Genomic DNA, 19,384 nt, shown 5'->3' with positions numbered 1-19,384 from the left:
ACGCAGATTCTCGCGTTCATTCGAGACCAAAATAACATGGCGCCAAACACATTAATGCGGACGCAGACGTAAGTTGCGAGTTTTTGTACAGTGCGTCGGATAACGAAAAGCCCAGAATGGCACACATTGTGGATATAAATGCATTTTTAACAAAAAGACGAATATATCTCATGAATCTTATATAGTGTTGTTGTTGTCTGCTTTTCCCGCGGTTTTAAGTAGGTCACCAGTGACTTTGCAATGTCAGAGAGAGCTCCGTCAGTTAAAATCTCTTAAGAGATTTTAACAAAAAACCGTACGTTTAGGAAAAAAACCCTGGATTAACTTTGAATGCAGGAATGGGGTCGTTGACCATTGGTAAGTACGGGAAAATTGCCGTTTTTTCCAGGAAAATCCAATTTTTGGCCAAAACGAAGAGTTATTATGACTTTAAGCAAGGCTGACACATGTGATTCTGTGGCACGCATTGGCACGATTCGAGTCATGCCAGTGCGCAAACGAGTCGTAAACTGATGTGAAGTGTGCGTAAACCCGTCGTGACTGCGTGCCATGTCGGGACGAGAATTTTGAAATGTTCAAAATTTTGGCCACGACAAAATTTCGCGACCGAGTAGTGAACTATGCTCAAACTGTTCGTGAACTCGTCGTGAACTCGTCGGGATGATGCGGGAGGATGCGTGGCAGTGTGCGCCATGTCACGACTGTTACGAACTGCCACGAATAGTTCACGAACAGCTCACGTATATTGCGTGCCCAAGTCGGCACGACACCGTCCGAATCGCGCAAACTTGTCGTGCCAATGCGGAAAGTGCGTAAACCATGCGCAACCTATGCATGAACTTGTCGTGCCAGTTTGTGTCAATGTGGACACGCATTCCTAAACTATTCGTTAGCTCGTCGTGAACTCGTCGTGAACTATGCTTGAACTAGTCGGTGCGGGAGCCTCCCACTTCGTGCCCCAAAATGATACGACTTGCCACGACAAAATCGGGGCCAAAAGTCGTGCAAGTGTCAGCCTTACATTACACTTGTGGCCTTGCAGTTCACATATTGTTTGAAGAGTTTTTTGAGATATTTAATATTCCCCATACGTGCTTAAGGGCTGTTTGTGTACTCAAAATTCCACAAGGACTTGCGTGACACATGAGATTCTGCACAAAATTTGGACGCAAACAGGCCGGGTGAGCCCGTGTGGCCGGTTGTGAACGAGGCTTTTTTTAAAGTCGGTCGCTGCCATTTTTGGCTCTGCGGCCTTTTTGAGGCGGTACTTCTAAACTTTGCATTCCTTTTCTGCTACACTAACATGTTCCTTTCCAATCATATTTATAGGCACATGGATTTTACTGAATCAATGCTTCTTGCGACCGAGGCTAAACGTGTAACAAACGTCAAATTGAAGATTCATTTCATATCACGTCAAACAAACTAATTAGTAAATATCGTTGGCGTGATGTATCAATACGGGTGTTAGTATCTAGGTTATAGACATTTAACATACATAGTTTGAAGGCTGCTCTTACTTCGTCTTTGATCAAAAGAAATTGATAGTACTGCAAGATCTGGATGACTGGACTGATTGTATTCCTTTTGCTTTCTATCCCAGATATAAGAGACGCTCATATGTATTAAATGTCTTCATTTGATCGGTTTTGAATTTTTTCGTAAAATACGGGGGAATACGAATGATTGTGCAAATGACTGCAGTACATGTCATATGGAAGTTGCCGCAGACTGGTGACTTAACGAAAAATCATGACACGGCAGATAAAAGCACCAAATTTTGCAAAAATTCTGAAATTTTAAATCGAATAAGAGCCGTAGTGCTCTGAAAAATTTACTGTTCGGTCGAGAAATCCAAAATGACCGCCAATGTATGGAATTCTATAGAAATATATACATACTTACATTGGTTTTTGTCAAATTAAGTTTTTTTTTCGGTGTTTCCACATCCTTATTACCCATATAATTCATACCTTTCAGGGAAGAAACGGGTTTTCTATGACTTTTTGAAAAACTCCAGTTTTTCCGGTTTCAATTAATACCAGCTAGAAAGATACATTGTCCAAAATCAAATTGAGTCTGTTTCTGAGTGTTTTCCACATCCTTATTATCCACATGTGGAGAGCAACTAACATGTTTTCTTGGGCATAATTATAAATTCCCAGATGGCCGCCATTTGCCATAGGAATACTAGTACACGTGGTTTCAACTAATATTGCCAGCTAGAAAGATACTGGTACAATGTCCACTATCAAATTAAGCATGTTTTTGAGTGTTTTCTACATCAATATTACTCAATATGTATGTAGTGAGTTACTAACGTGTTTTCCTGGGCATTTTGAGAAAGTCCAAGATGGCCACCACATGCCAAAGGAATATTAGTAGTAGTGCAAAAGGTTTCAACTAGTGCCATCTAGAAAGATACTTACTCTACTATCAAATTAATTTTGTTCTTCAGTGTTTTGAATATCATGATCTCCCCTTTATACCTATCTGGTAGTTATAAATGGGCATATTTGATCATTTTGAGAAAATCTAAGATGGCCTCCATTTGTCATAGGAATACAATTACAACATAATAATGGTATTGTGGGGTAATAATGATACCAAAAACACTGAAAAACGAACTGCCATACCTGAATTTAGCTCCATTTTATATTGAACCGGATCCCTCTGGCAAAAACTGAAACCAACTTCGATCCTATAGCGTATGTCAGCCATATAACAAGACAGCTACACTATACGTGTACCGCTTGTAAGTGAGGATGTTACCCCTCAAAATTACTACATGTATCTCAAAAGTCGGCCATTCAAGGTTATCGCAAATTGCACTCTTTTGTGAAGAACGCTTTGATTATGGGGATATTGTCAGAAGTTTTAAGAAGTTTATTTTTGCTATATAAACATGCAAGTATAAGAAATAGAAAAATAGTTCGAAGTATAAATGTATTTTTGCCACCTCTATTTATCCAAGCTTGTCCTCCCAGCAGGCATAGTCGCGTTGGATCAACGTTGAAAACAGGTTGATAAGTTGAATTGTGCGGTGGCCCACAAGTGCACTCCAAATTCCAAACGACACTCCCAATTCTAAACCTCACACCGAATACTTAAACTTCACTCTCAATTCTTAAACCTCACTCCGAATTCGTAAACCTCACTCCGAATTTGTAAACCCCACTCCGCATTCGCAAACCTCACTCCGAATTCGTAAACCTGACTCCAAATTGAAAAAGCTCACTCCGAATTCGCAAACCTCACTCCGAATTCGTAAACCTCACTCCGAATTGAAAAAGCTCACTCCGAATTCGCAAACCTCACTCCGAATTCGTAAACCTCACTCCGAATTCAAAAAGCTCACTCCCAATTCCACTATGCCAATTCTCATCAAAGTTCTCTTCGAGAAATCTTATGAAACAGTAATTCGTCTGGGACAAATAATTTTTTTTTAGCTGGGCGCTTCCAGTGAAAGGTTCGAGAGAGTTTTAGCAAACAGTGCGAATTGTGTTACATTTTGGTTTGCGTGATACATACCTTACGAAAATAAACCAACAGTTTACGTCACAAGGTCAATTGACTTCTCCAGCTATTTTCAGTATTTTTCACAATTACACACACACACATACACACACTCTCTCTCGCCAGGGACACAAATTGGGGGCAAGAAGCAATTTACAGATTTACCATTATAAATAAAAGGACAAATTAAGTGACACTGCTCTCAATTTTCTCAACATAGGATTGATACTACTAATAATCCATACATGTCAGGGGTGGATCCAGGATTATTTGAAGGGGGATCTTTTTATTTTTTATTTTTTTTGGAATGACAGGCTGTACATGCAGAGCTGCCCCCCCCCCCCCCCCCCTTATAGGGCGAACAGTGCCATTTGGTACGTTTTAGAACTATTATTCAAAATTCTAATTTTAACATTGGTGTGATTTTTTTTTTTTACAGAATTCAAAAGGGGGGTCAAGACCCCCCTCACACGCCTTCCCCCCCCCCCCCCCCCCCCCATCCACCACTGCATGTTATTCATTCGAAATCGATTAATAAGGTGTAATTAATCTGATTAATATCAATTATTAGATTATCTATGATCTTAGATGAATATTTCAGCTGCAAAAGAGTGAGGGGCTACTAATTACTATTATCAAGTATACTTTATATAACAGGTATATGTGTAGGCCTACAGTATATGATAATACGGATTGTTTTGCCTATTTATAAATAATATAAGCCAATGTTGACACCCTGAAACATGTTATCTGTATTAAACATTCATTTCAAAATAATCATGTGAAAATGCTTGAAGTTGTAAATAACATACATGTAGTGCATAAATCTGTTCCTTCCAACGCTGTTTCAACTCGTAATTCTGTTCTCATATTCATAATACATGTATAATTCCTTAAAACGACACACACAAGAAAACACGTAAACATAATATATTTTAATTGTGACTTGCTGTTAAGTACATGTATGTTTATCCCTATTTTCTTCATTTCTTCTATTTCCTTGAGCTTAAAAGGGTCATACGTCTACGTCATCATTTTGTGAATGGGAATACAGCGCACCAAGTAGTATGAAAAATAACTAGTTTTCACACGAAGCCCTCTATTGGCAAAATCCCCTAGCCCATCTTAGAATATTACTTCCGACTTTATACGGCAGTGAACGGGGTTAAAATATGAATTCGGAGTGAGGTTTACGAATTCGGAGTGAGCTTTTTCAATTCGGAGTGAGGTTTACGAATTCGGAGTGAGCTTTTTCAATTCGGAGTGAGGTTTGCGAATTCGGAGTGGGGTTTACGAATTCGGAGTGAGGTTTGCAAATTCGGATCGAGCTTTTTCAATTCGGAGTGAGGTGTACGAATTCGGAGTGAGGTTTGCGAATTCGGAGTGGGGTTTACGAATTCGGAGTGAGGTTTGCGAGTTCGGAGTGAGCTTTTTCAATTTGGAGTGAGGTTTACGAATTCGGAGTGAGGTTTGCGAATTCGGAGTGGGGTTTACGAATTCGGAGTGGGGTTTACGAATTCGGAGTGGGGTTTAAGAATTGAGAGTGAAGTTTAAGTATTCGGTGTGAGGTTTAGAATTGGGAGTGTCGTTTGGAATTTGGAGTGCACTTGTGGGCCACCGTAGAATTGCCGTTGATCTACCTAAATTCAACGTAAAATCAACGTTGATCCAGCCACGTCGAAACACCGTCATAATGTGACGTTGACTCAACGTTGTATTTTGGTCATTGACACAACCTTGCAGACATGGATTGTAATTTAAAATATTAATTGTTGAAAACGTGACACTTTGTTTATCAACACTTTGTTTATCAATACTGTAACTAACTTTATCAAAATAATAAAAATAGTGTTTAAAGTAAAAGTGACAGTTCTTTTGTGTCTTTAGTAAACTAGTGAATTTTCTTAACTTGCTCTTCAGAAATACATTCCAATAAACTGAATTCCTTGCAAGGTCAGCTAACACTAGGATGAATACTTTGTTGTAAATTTGATGGAATGAAGTTAATAAAGTTGACAGTTCTCGGTACCCTGTTATAGATAGACAGGTTGAGGTGACTGTGACTTTGTTATATATATATATATATATATATATATAAAAGTCACCTGTATATATATATATATATATATATATATATATATATATATATATATATATATATATATATATATATATATATAAGCCTTGGAAATTTTAACTTAAAGGGCCACACATATATACCCCAGGGGCTAAACCAGACCTTTAAAAATTGTACGCACAGATTTTTAAAATTCCCAGCAAAATGTAGACTAACGCAAGAGATGAAGGACAGCGTAATTACAGCATATGTACCACACATCGCAGCTTAAAGCAATAATAACTCTTCCTTTGAGATTCAAAATTCCGCATGAAATACATTGTAAACAACGCATGGAAATATATTCTATTGTATTTTACCACTAAAACGGCCGTTATTGTAGTAAAACTAAAATCTGTGCTTGTCAATAGGGCTTTCGAAGCTTTCATCAAGGCATTCGTTGCTAATGACGTAATGGTGTCACGCGGATTCTCGCGTTCATTCGAGACCAAAATAACATATTGCGCCAAACGCATTAAAGGACAATGTTCATGTAAAAATCCATTTCTCGAATTTTGAAGATTCAGCACTCAATCAGTACACTAGAGGTATGTTTTAATCGATCCCCGCCATTTAAAAATTATAAAAACAATCTATTAATAGTAAAAAAGCGTTTTAGTAAACCTCACCTCAATAGGGACAGTCGGTCATCCGGGCACTTTACCTTAGCAACCGGCATCTGGGGTAAAACAAATCGGGCAACATGGCGGATCGCATCGACTTCTATGTAAAAGTTGGCAGGCTTTATCCGAAGATATCATACTTCACAGTGCCTGACCACTTGTGTCAGTGAGGATGAGTTATTTACCTGGTTGATTTCCTTTACAGGCTTTTGTAATTAGCTGCTGCACACCTGGTTAAGAGATAAAATCGGCCTTAACTGCCGACCCTTACGAAAATTTCCTATAGGATTTCCTATAAGATTTCCTATAGGATCCTATAAGATTTCCTATAGGATATCCTATAGGAATTCCTATAGGATCCTATAGGAAATTGTCCCTTTTTCCTATAGGATCCTATAGGAAATCTTATAGGATCCTATAGGAAATCCTATAGGATCCTATAGGAAATCTTATAGGATCCTATAGGAAATCTTATAGGATCCTATAGGAATTCCTATAGGATCCTATAGGAAATCTTATAGGATCCTATAGGAAATCTTATAGGATCCTATAGGAATTCCTATAGGAAATCTTATAGGATCCTATAGGAAATCTTATAGGAAATCCTATAGGATCCTATAGGAAATCTTATAGGAAATCCTATAAGATCCTATAGGAAATCTTATAGGAACCTATAGAAATTCATATTAACTGCTTTGAATATTTTTACAGCTTTTTATATATTGTTGGATCTTTGGCAAAATTGGTAATAGGCACTGGTCCCTCAAAACAAAAGAGAATATCATGTTTACATTCTTTATTCAATATGTATAAATGTATGTACATATTCCACAGTATGGTATGCAACCAGCTTACTAGAGAACTGTTTTATAGATTTTTGCAAATTTAATGGTGTTGCTACTGCTTTTTAATTATAAGTTCTATAAGTTATCACAAGTATCCAATATGTCTTGTCAAGCTGTGGCGTCACTGTCTGTTTCTTGTGTGAGTTTGAACTCCTGCCAGAATGAGTGGCTAAAACCTCCCTTGGCCAGACCATGTCCATTGTCAGCATACTGCTTTAGTCACTTAATAATTGAAGAATTTCAGACAAAAGTCTTTTGCACATTGTTCAACTTTACTGTGATAAGTCTTTTGCACATTGTTCAACTTTACTGTGATAAGTCTTTTGCACATTGTTCAACTTTACTGTGATGGCCTTCTTAACCTCTGCCTGAGTTGTGTTGAACCATTTGCAGATGTATTCTGAAAGATAGACATTGTGAATTTCAATTAATTGTACATATCTACAAAAATGCAAAATGATGAAGGAAAATTTTTCTAATGAGATCAATAATAATCATTGCACCAATTCTATTTTGAGCAATTCATAGCCTTTATTAGTTTACTGAATTTTTTTCAAAGACAAGGTATTAATTTGTAAAAAAAAAATATATATATATATAAAGAACATGAACATATTTCATAGGACCAAGTCCACAGGAACAATCAGAAATGCATTTTAAAATGCAGAAATTTGCATTGTAGAAAACTCTACTCTGGTTAAATATGCAATTGGGCCATTACAGAGCTGCCAGGGCCAAAAAAGTCCCAAAAACTATAAGAAAACTCATTTCCGAGGGTAAACAGTAATTCCCTATTCTCACCTGTCCTTGCTTGACCTAAATCATCAGTCCAAACCACAAAAAAGCAATCCCCAAGTTAAAATTTATAGCTTTTGTGTAAGCAAAATGGTCAGATTTTCACAATGCAAAAAATATTTTTAAACAAACTATGGTGTTTACCTCACATTAAGGGTTGAAAAGAAATTAAAGGGAAAGAAAACTTGGCAAATAAACGATCCTGAAGAACGTGTGAGGTAATGAAATTTGCCCTGACAGCCCCTCTAACATGTTAATTGTATGTTATTTATTAGCATGGGTCTTCCTCAGTTATATATCATGATGGTCCCTTGGAGGCAGTTGTGGATAACATTAAATAGATAATTTTTAATAAATCACAAACCAAAAGTTAAATGAAATGACATTTTTTTTAAATTCAACTGCATTTAAAGAAATATGAACAATTGATCACAGTTTTTATCCTATAAGAAATAAAGAGACTAAACATTGATTGCATTATGTATCCTTTTTTCTTCATTATAATATATAACTTGTTTAATGTAATATATATATATATATAATGTTTACAAGGTACACTACAAATTAGATCAATTAATTATCTCATTTTCAATTTGATTAGATGATCCAATGCATTACTGTAATACATACCTTCCTCAATCCGATTTTTCTACACTCTTTACCCTTCCACTATGCTCCTGAATTTAAACTGTCTTGATAGCTGTATACTCATTTGCTGCTTGTCTCATAGAAACAAAGACTTAGACAGGATACCACACATCTGATAACACCTAATTGGTGGTTACTGTTACTAGTGTAACAATAGCTACAGGAGTAGTGACCTAATAATAGGTGCCAGGCTAACAAAAGAAATTCACAGTTGTTGAATATGTGGTTATGGCTGGTGGAGTAGGGCATTCTCTAGCTAACATCAGTTGACTGTTAAACCTTACAAGTGATTGAGCATGGTTTATAATGTATCTTTATATTATTTTAATTTGTCCTCATTTCCCATCCTTTATGAGGGACATTACTATACCCATAATGTTCACTTATACTTTTACATTATATTTTATATATTAGGCAGGATTGCATTTTCACTTTTTAAAACAGCCAAGGTCAAGTAAAATCCGATTAGATAGGGTTGACGTTCAATATAATAGAAAAAATATGAAGTAAGTGAATATGATCACACAAAAAGTAAAAATACATTATACTGAGTATACTGATATTAAGACCAGTTTCATTATTTTTCATTCAACCCGGCTTTATAAAAAATCACTATATGAATTAGCATAGGTTCCTATAGAAATTCCTATAAGATTTCGTATAGGATCCTATAGGAATTTTTGTAATGGTCTGAAAATATATTTAAAATTATATACTGATATTTAGACCAGTTTCATTATTTATCATATAACCTGGCCTTATAAAAATTTCCTATATGAATTAGCATAGGATTTCCTATACGTTCCTATAGAAATTCCTATAAGATTTCCTATAGGATCCTATAGGAATTTTTGTAATGGTATGAACATAAGTAAAAAATAAAAATTATATACTAATATTTAGACTAGATTCATTATTTTAATTCAAGCCGCCCTTATAAAAATTCCCTGTATGAATTAGCATAGGATTTCCTATAGGTTCCTATAGAAATTCCTATAAGATTTCCTATAGGATCCTATATGAATTTTTGTAATGTTCTGAACATATATAAAAAATCAAAATCATATACTGATATTTAAACCAGATTCATTATTTTTCATTCAACCCGCCCTTATAAAAATTCCTGTATGAATTAGCATAGGATTTCCTATAGGTTCCTATAGAAATTCCTATAAGATTTCCTATAGGATTCTATAGGAATTTTTGTAATATTCTGAACATAAATTAAAAATCAAAATCATATACTGATATTTAAACCAGATTCATTATTTTTCATTCAACCCACCCTTATAAAAATTCCTTATATGAATTAGCATAGGGTTTTTCCTATAGGTTCCTATAGAAATTCCTATAAGATTTCCTATAGGATCCTATAGGAATTTTTGTAATGGTCTGAACATAAATTAAAAATTAAAATTATATACTGATATTGAGACCAGATTCATTTTTTTTTTTCATTCAACCCAGCCTTATAAAAATTTCCTATATGAATAAGCATAGGATTTCCTAAAGGTTCCTATAAGATTTCCTATAGGATCCTATAAGATTTCCTATAGGATCCTATAGGATTTCCTATAGGATCCTATAAGATTTCCTATAGGATCCTATAAGATTTCCTATAGGATTTCCTATAGGATCCTATAAGATTTCCTATAGGATCCTATAGGAATTATTGTAATGGTCTGAACATAAATTTTAAAAAATAATTTCAGCTTCAATGATTCCTAATGATAAAATATTTCTCCATAAAAGATTACTTTACAAATGATCAATTTTTCAAGATTTCTTTAAAATAGAAATTAAAGAATATCTATAGAATCCTATAGATGACTATAAGATTGTGCATTATAAACAATAAAAAGCATTTTTGCTTTAACAGTGATATATAATTGACAATTCCACTGATAAAATTGACCTATATCAAATATCTTTTGTTTAGAATGATATTTGTTCATAAGATATGTATTTTTCTCAAGATTTTAACTTACAACAATTTCCTATAGGATCCTATAGGAAATCCTATAGGAAAGGTGCCCTATAGGATCCTATAAGATTTCCTATAGGATCCTATAGGAATCCTATAGGATCCTATAGGATATTTTCGTAAGGGGATCGTTATCTGTGATCAGGAATCTTACAGTAGTAGATTGCAAAGACTCATTTGCTTACCTGGATGAGAATAATATTCACATCTCATTGAAAAGAAAACCATATGGAAGCAACTGATATTATCAAGGAAGGTTTCAATTGTACTAATAACTGTTGACGTTGCATATTGCAGACACATATGACGGGTACATTTTGCAGGTCTACTGAAGTGAACCGGTACTGTTTAACTCTCAGGCACGTACAAAAGTTAAATGGTGGAAGCTTGCTGTGTATCAGGTGACACTACCAACACATTAATAAAATCTAATGGGATTTGTTAAATTTCAAAGATCAACGGAAAAGTAAACGACTGTTGCAGGCTAAAGGTCGTGCAAACGTGACTAAAGACGAGACTGTTGATCGAAACAAGATTTGGTCGTAGCTATACATGCACTACAAGATTTGTGTATGTGTGTATAGTTCATTTTATTATAGATAAGGAGAAAGTCATTGTACCTTGTTTGGTATTTATGTTTTTCATTTGTTACAGGAATTAATTAGTAGTAGTTACAAGAAATTGAGATTGCATCTTGTTTTGGCATGTGTGACGGTATATCAATTCTTATAGTTAAAATTAATGGACTATAATGTCAAACTTTTTTGTTGTACTGTAAGTCAATTGATGGCGTCATAAAGGTAAGAAAAAATATGTACGTCAATATATTGACAAACTTGTGAGGTAATGTCTAAATCTTTAAGTTATCAAAGTAAAATTTTTAAAAAGTTGCCATAGATAAAGCGACCTTAACTGGTAAAATAACATACAGCTTTATTGCCGTGTTTGTTATTCAATTTAATTTTAATCTTGTACGTTTTGAAATTTAACGTTCTGTCTTCCATGATATTTCGCCAGAAAAGTGCACAATAAGATTGTAAACACTCATATGAGTGCCAATATTATGCGTAGCTGCCAATATTAATACAGGTAACACAACGTGTCTTCTCTTCCAAAAAGTTGGCAAGCAACTGTTTATGCTGTCCTTCCAGGCTTGCATTAATATACATATGAACTGTATACAGACCAAAGAGGCCATGGGACCGATGACATTGCCCCTATCCCGTTCCCCAGGCTATTGCAGCAGCAGGTGATTTAATCACAATTTGTAGAAATCCTATTCTAGTAACTTCTCAGTGTTGCACATTTCCCAGGTCTTTCTTACGATCCACGTTCTAAGAAGCCATTCCTATTTCACTACCTCATGTACATGTACAGGTACTTATTGTGGACATTTGCGTATGCAGTTAAGACCAATTTTATCTCGTAACAAGTTAAACAGTAGCTTATTACAAAGGCCTGCTGACTCAATAGACCAGGTAAATGATTCAACGCGTCCGACACAAAAGGTCAAGCACTGCCTTTGCAAAATCTTCTGCTGTAAAATTCCCGATCACAGATAACGATCGGCAGTTATATTAGGGACGATTTTATCTCTTAACCCGGTGTGCAGCTGCTAATTACAAAAGCCTGTAAAGGAAATCAACCAGGTAAATAACTCATCCTCACTGACACAAGTGGTCAAGCACTGTGAAGAATGATATCTTCGGACAAAGTCTGCCAACTTTTACATAGAAGTCAATGCGATCCGCCATGTTGCCCGATTTGTTTTACCCCAGATGCCGGTTGCTAAGGCGTGTGACGTCAGCCCGACTGTCCCTATATGCATAAATGAAGCAACAGATCTGGGTCACGTGGTACTGTGACGACAATTGGGATAAAGGTCTATGAGACTCAACTGAGCTGCATGGTACAAACAGACAGAATGATTTTGGAAAGTTGTGTTGAACGGAGTTGAGCAATTTTCTTTATGCCTCAGTGTGTTGCCGTGGGATTCACCAAAATTGCAGCACTCCTTGACTATCTTTCTTTATCTGTGACGGTCTTCCGTGACTAACTTGCTAACTTTGGTGACAATAGTTGCGATCCTCGCGATCTCGGTCACCTCAGGTGTTTTAGATCATATCAAAAGCTGATAGTCTTTTAGATACTGTCATCAGTTGGCAAGCTTACTAATTGCTGATGCATTTTTAAATTCATTGTAGTTGACCAAGAGCTCGTTAACAATAAAACCTGTTAATTATGCACCGCTGCAATTCCCAAGCCAGGTAATAACAGGTATGAAACTCGTCTTGGTGGGCTTTCATATTTTTCAATATATCTCATTTATTTCATGGGGTTATTTTATTGGTATTTGTAAATGACGTTAAATATCAATACTTAAACAATTAAGAGAGAACAGTTTCATTAGCTCTGTATGTATATATTCAAATTCTTGTTTTTCTTTTTATCAAGAGCTTGTAAAATATGTGGGTATTACCTCCAATATTTCTGTGACTGTCAGTCACCATCATCAGGGAGTAAATGACTAGGGACCCTGACAGTCACAGAAATATTGGAGGTAATACCCACATATTTTACAAGCTCTTGATAAAAAGAAAAACAAGAATTTGAATTAAACAATTAAGTTCTAACACGGTCGCGAACATTAATAAAAGAAATTGCTCTCAGGGTATCTTGAAGCTTCCGTGGAAGAAAACGTGTTAAGGAAAAACAGGAAAAAGAGCGTTATATTAAAGAAAAAATGGGAACTGCTGTAATAAAATGGTTCGTTATCCTAATTCGTTTATGCATTGAGGATTTGTTTCTGAAGATTATTTCATCTGAAATATTAAATAATTTAAAAGATTGATCATTTTATAACTTGAAACGCAAATTCTGCGTCAGAACGCAATTTTTTTTTTTTTTTTTTTTTTGCAAATTTGTAAGCTTATAACACCGTGCTATAAAGATCTACTCAAGAAAAAAATTTGCTTGGGTAAAATTGAGTACGGAATGAACTGGAGACACTTGGCTTGTCATTAAGTTTACACGAAAATATGTCAGGTAACTTTATACTGTCTTTGAAAGAGTAAAGATTGAAAGATAATTTTAGACAAACTTTGACGGAGGAAATACCTACAAAGAGTAATGGCCTATTTCGCCAACATCTTGTTGAACATTTTACACTGCAATTCTATTTAAATAAGCTAAGGAAGTAATTGCCAAATTTATACTCTCATCACATAACAGGGGGGTAACTAGACCTGCATAAATTGTACGCACATATTTTAAAAAATTACAAGCACATACAGCAAAATGTAGACTTACGCAAAACATGAAGGACAGCGTAATCACAGCAAATGTACCTCATATAGTAGCTTAATTTCCATTAATAATAAAATCATCATTTAAGTCAAAAATATTCTCGCGATTTAATAACTATTCTAATTTACCCAGAACGGTATATTTATTTTAAAGGCGGTTTACTGAAATATAGTTTTATGATTTGTGTGTGAAAATTGCCCATGTCACCCTGTTAGTTTGGAGGTCTAAGCTGGATCAAGTCCGTGTTAAAATTCCTATGAAGTTGTGCAGGAAAATTTCTTCCTTTCTTTCTCTAGCTCCTCGATAAACCCGGTGTTCAGATTTTATCTAGTACCCCCAGGCCTACGGGAGCTGCTCTTTGTAACTAACGCACAGGTAGATTTTTACCTGAGATAACCGGAGTAAAGCTTAGATAGAGAGTGCGTTCGATACAAGCAAGACAAATTGAATGCCATTTAACCCTCTAATTAAGAGGTAAAGGAAGTTCCAGATAGATGGATGATTAAGATAGGACTTGTAAAAGTAACGGGCATTGTTTACCTCAGTTTAATAAAAGTATGCAAGACGGAGTGTCAGCCGTTTAATAAAATAAATTGAATTTCACAAATAACATGGACCTCATATGCAATAATCAACATTTCCCTTAACTCATTCAAATGCAGTGTTTTATACAACTTGGGATAACCATGATTAAATGCTTGTTAAAAAATTGACTAGACGGGAAATGGTTTTACACAGCTTCACGAGGATTTAGACCCCTCGGGTAAGAGATTTGAATGAGTATAAACTTTTATCAGAAGCCAGAGAAGTCATCTTACAGGTAGACAATGCAGCTCAGTTTAACAGCTAAGCACGCTCTATTCTCCAGTGGCTCGATTGTCGTCATCAGACCACGTGACAACGTAGCTCATTAACTCTCAGGCCGAGCAAATAGGACGTTTTTTAAAGCCAAAAATTTACAAAATGAGCTTTTAATTTGTGTATTTGGATAAAGATATCGTTAGTTGGGCATGTTTTCTGAAGAATATGTTCCGTTCAGGCCATTCTGACGGCATGAAGCAAATCCTTTAATGCGGACGCAGACGTAAGTTGCGAGTTTTTGTACAGTGCGTCGGATAACAAAAGGCCCAGAACGGCACACATTGTGGATATTAATGTATTTTTAACAAAAAGACGAATATATCTCATGAATCTCATATAGTGTTGTTGTTGTCTGCTTTTCCCGCGGTTTTAAGTAGGTCAACAGTGACTATGCGATGTCAGAGAGGGCTCCGTCAGTTAAAATCTCTTAAGAGATTTTAACAAAAAAACGTACGTTTAGGAAAAAAACCCTGGATTAACTTTGAATGCAGGAATGGGGTCGCTGACCATTGGTAAGTACGGGAAAATTGACGTTTACTCCAGGAAAATCCAATTTTTGGCCAAAATGAAGAGTTATTATGACTTTAATTTCCATTAATAATAAAATCGTCATTTAGTCAGAAATATTCTCGCAATTACAAAAGTTTTCAATATTCTTATTACCCAGAACGGTATATTTATTTAAAAGGAGACTAGCTTCGCATATGTGGAACCCCCTTTGAATAATCCTGGATCCACCTCTGAGTTGAACTAACATACGGTTTCATTCACCTTACATGTGGATGCATGGCTCCCAAAAACAACCAATTGTACGACACGACAGAGCTCTGATACATCTAAGTTTAATTATTTGTTTGTAAAAATTGCCCATGTCACCCTGTTAGTTTGGAGGGGTAAGTTGGGTCAAGTCCGTGTCAAAATTCTTTGAAGCTTTGCAGGAAAAATTCTTCCTTTGTTTCTCTAGCTCCTTCTTAAACCTGGTGGTGTCCAGATTTTATCTAGTGCCCCCAGGGTTGCGGGAGCTGCTCTTTGAAAATAACACTCGGGCAGATTTTTACCTATGATAAATATCGCCAGATATTCTTAAGAAAGAGGGTACAGAAGAGTTGAGGGCCACTGAACCCTCCAATTAAGAGGTAAAGGAAGTTTCAGTTTGATGGACGATTAAGATAGGACTTGTTAAGGTTACAGGCATTGTTTACCTCAGTTTGCAAGACGGGAGGGGGAGTCAGAACAATTGTGCTTATACAATTGATACAGAGGACTTGTACATACAGGTGACTTTAATAAGCAGAGGATTTTCTTTTATATTCCGTGAAAAATATACTAAATTTATATAAAATAATATCATGGTTGGCCAAAAAATTGTACGCACAGTGCATCCGTGCGTATGCCTAGTTACGCCCATGTACCCTACATACATTTAGCCATCAAACATCATGGCGTACTGCTAAACACACCCCGGCTAAAAGGGTGTACTATGCTTAGGTGCAAAACATGCTTAGGAGCTAAATGCGTTGAAAAAATCAGACAAAGCAGGCACTTGGATGTTTTTAAAGTGTACGTTATAATTGTGTACCTGTGTTTTGTACCAAAAATAAAAACATTTCAGGTCATTTTAAAGTCATAAAAACTCTTCATTTTGGCCAAAAATTGGATTTTCCTGGAGTGCACGGGAACTTTCCCGTACTTACCAATGGTCAGCGACCCCATTCCTGCATTCAAAGTTAGTCCAGGGTTTTTTCCTAAACGTTTGGTTTTTTTGTTAAAATCTCTTAAGAGATTTTAACTGACGGAGCCCACTCTGACATTGCATAGTCACGCGATATCGAGCGATAGTTTATGGTGACCTACTTAAAACCGCGGGAAAAGCAGACAACAACAACACTACATAACAATAATATAAGATTCATAAGATATATTGGTCTTATTGCTCAAAATGCATTTATATCTACAATGTGTGCTATTCTGGGCTTTTCGTTATCCAACGCACTGTACAAAAACTCGCAACCTACGTCTGCGTATTACATCAGGCTTTTCGCGCCAGAAGTTATTTTGGTCTCGAATGAACGCGAGAATCCGCGTGACATCCCAACGTCATTGGCAACGGATGCCTTAACGACCGGGAAGAAAGGCATCGAAAGCCCTATTGACAAGCACAGATTTTAGTTTTACTACAATAACGACCGTTTTAGTGGTAAAATACAATAGAATATATTTCCATGCGTTGTTTACAATGAATTTCTTGCGGAATTTTGAATCTCAAAGGAAGAGTTATTATTGCTTTAATGTCTTTTCATGCAAGAATGTTGTCTAACAACTGGGGTTGATAAAATGTTGATATCTGACGTCGATACAACGTTGTTATCTGAGGTTGAGTCAACTTTCAAATCCAATGTTAATCCAATTTTTCAGTTATTATCAACGTTATGGTTCAACGCTCTTTCAACGTTAAAACAACATAATTTGCCCGCTGGGCTGTTGGTAGCTGCTAGCCATTTATCACGTCTGAACCTCTCGGGTGGTGTTCTGAAGAGTTTGAGACAATTATTTGTTTATTTCCGTGATAAAAAGCCAGTTACACGATAAAAATTGTCCATTTTTACATGCTGTCTGCTCCACAGCTAAGTATGCACTGCAGGCCTGATGCCCCCAAGCTCCGGTTAAGTTCTATATTGCGCAAGCGCCTGTAGGTATCACGTGGGCTGTCCTTTGCATAAAGAGAGAGCTCTGCATATTTTATTGCCTTTATGGGACCCTAAGGGGATTTAACGACATTCATTTTGAATACTTTTACCGATTTTGAAAGGATCTTTGCTTTATGGTACACTAGTATTGCACTCTAAGATCGTCTTATGTGGTTTTAAAGACTATCCACCGGTTGTTTTTTAAATCATGTGGCGATTTTACGACAACCAATCAAGGTGACAGCATAGTTATTAGTACTCACATATTTTTAGGTAATATGGGGCATCTGGTGTCACCAGGAACAGTATTCACAGTATTGTTGATAATACTGATATTGTATGTTACTTTGTTTCTTACCTGGAAACCTCTGCTGGAATCGCCCAGGTACTATGGAAAACATGCACTTCCAGTTGGTGCAAGGCATTCCATCATGGCGGTTAAAAGGAATTTAACCGGTGTCAACAACACAGCAAAACCAGATTTGATTCGGGACAATGTATCTGAAACGAGGCCAAGGTCAGGTTCAAGCACCATCACTCTCCCAACACTGTCTTCGATAGAGGACGTTTACAAAAGAGCCAAGATGGTAAAATCAACCTGTAACTTTACCACGTCTCCAGATGCAGACGTCAAAGCTGTAACAGAACTGCTGCGTAAAAGACTTGTAGTGCCAATCCAATTCCTAATTGAGGACAAATACAAGGTTCTTTTCTGTCAAATTCCTAAGGCAGGATCCACAAATGTCAAACGATTGTTCATTGTAGCCAATAAACAAAAAGACAGCACCTCGGACTTGGATTTTATGTCTAACAAAGCTCACCAAGTCTGGCGTGAAGAAAGAACCCTATACCAGTACCTCACCCCAGCTATAAAGATATTTGAAGAAACCACAAAACGTCTGCTGGAAAATTACACTAAAGTTCTTTTTGTGCGACACCCTTTCGAGCGTCTCGTCTCCTATTATCGAATGATGTTCCAAATTTTCTCCTACGAAGGTACAGATGTTAGTAGATCTTCTTGGTACCTCTTCAGTCGCGTTCGGCGTCTGTATCATCGCCCAGAGATTCCGCGAGATCCTTCCCAGAATCTCTCCCAACTGTTCCCCTTCCGGGATTTTATTCAGTTTGTCATTGACCATTCAAAACATACCAAAGATGGCACCTGGAAAGTTAATGGCTTTGTGGACATACATTGGTTGCCCATATCAGAACAGTGCTTTCCCTGCCAGGTGCGCTATGACATCATAGGCAAATTGGAAACCTTCGACGAAGATCTTGACCAAGTAGCAAAACACGTCGGTATTCGCCAGAAAATTCTCTATCCTTCTTCTATGAAACGAAAAACATTTGGACACGTCAAAGAGGCCTTTAAAACACTGTCGCTCCAGCAGATTGCAGAATTAAAGAGAATTTACTGCCAAGATTTTAAACTTTTTAATTATGAAGATGCAGTAGAGTGAATTTAATATAACTCTCATCTTGGCAACTTAAGAGAACGTTTAGAAATCTCCGAAGTTGTTCAGGGTAACAATTCAATTAATATCTTAGACTATGAATAACTTAGATTAGAATAAAAAGAATCATGATTAAAAAGTGGGCAGTGTTATTACACAGCGTACTGCAATGTGTGAGTCATGATTCCTTAGAGATTAAGATAATTAATTAGAAATGGAACAAAACATGGTCCAAACGTAAAGACGGGTCAAGCTATGATTCTTGAGTAGGGTGATTTGTTTTGGCGAGAAAATCCTGTATTAGATACTGAACCAAAATATTTAGAAGGCTGTAAAAAGACAAATCTTGGATTTCGTGTATCATTTCACACTTCAAATAAACTGCCTTATATTTCAGGATATATGTCCTTAAACTGCTAAATATACAGCTTTGTGTTTTTACAGAGATAAAATGATAATTATTATCATTCGTGACAGGAGAAATGAGAAACAGAAATCAAAACCGGGTTATAGATCGTCATACAACAGAGAATAAAAAATATATTTGAC

The 19,384-nt window shown here is 36.2% G+C and overlaps 1 protein-coding gene and 1 long non-coding RNA gene across 2 annotated transcripts; one reads left to right on the top strand and one right to left on the bottom strand.

Annotated features, from left to right (window-relative positions):
• Nucleotides 1-7,036: 7,036 nt before the first annotated feature.
• On the bottom strand, nt 7,037-9,008 carry LOC147762691 (uncharacterized). The gene is made up of 2 exons (XR_015334050.1): nt 8,526-9,008; nt 7,037-7,500 (listed from the first exon to the last, which is right to left on the bottom strand). It is a non-coding gene; the product is annotated as an uncharacterized LOC147762691 (long non-coding RNA).
• An 8,804-nt stretch (nt 9,009-17,812) lies between these two features.
• LOC106177810 (carbohydrate sulfotransferase 11-like) lies at nt 17,813-18,841 on the top strand. The gene has a single exon (XM_013560708.2). It carries the CDS (start codon nt 17,813-17,815, stop codon nt 18,839-18,841), a length of 1,029 nt encoding a protein of 342 aa, XP_013416162.2.
• The last annotated feature ends 543 nt before the right edge of the window (nt 18,842-19,384 follow it).

Source organism: Lingula anatina, chromosome 4, assembly GCF_051362555.1.
Source record: "Lingula anatina isolate TDL-2025a chromosome 4, LinAna3.0, whole genome shotgun sequence".
Taxonomy (NCBI): Eukaryota; Metazoa; Brachiopoda; class Lingulata; order Lingulida; family Lingulidae; genus Lingula; species Lingula anatina.
The sequence above is the reverse complement of the archived record's forward strand: the minus strand, read 5'-3'. Positions and strand labels throughout refer to the sequence as shown.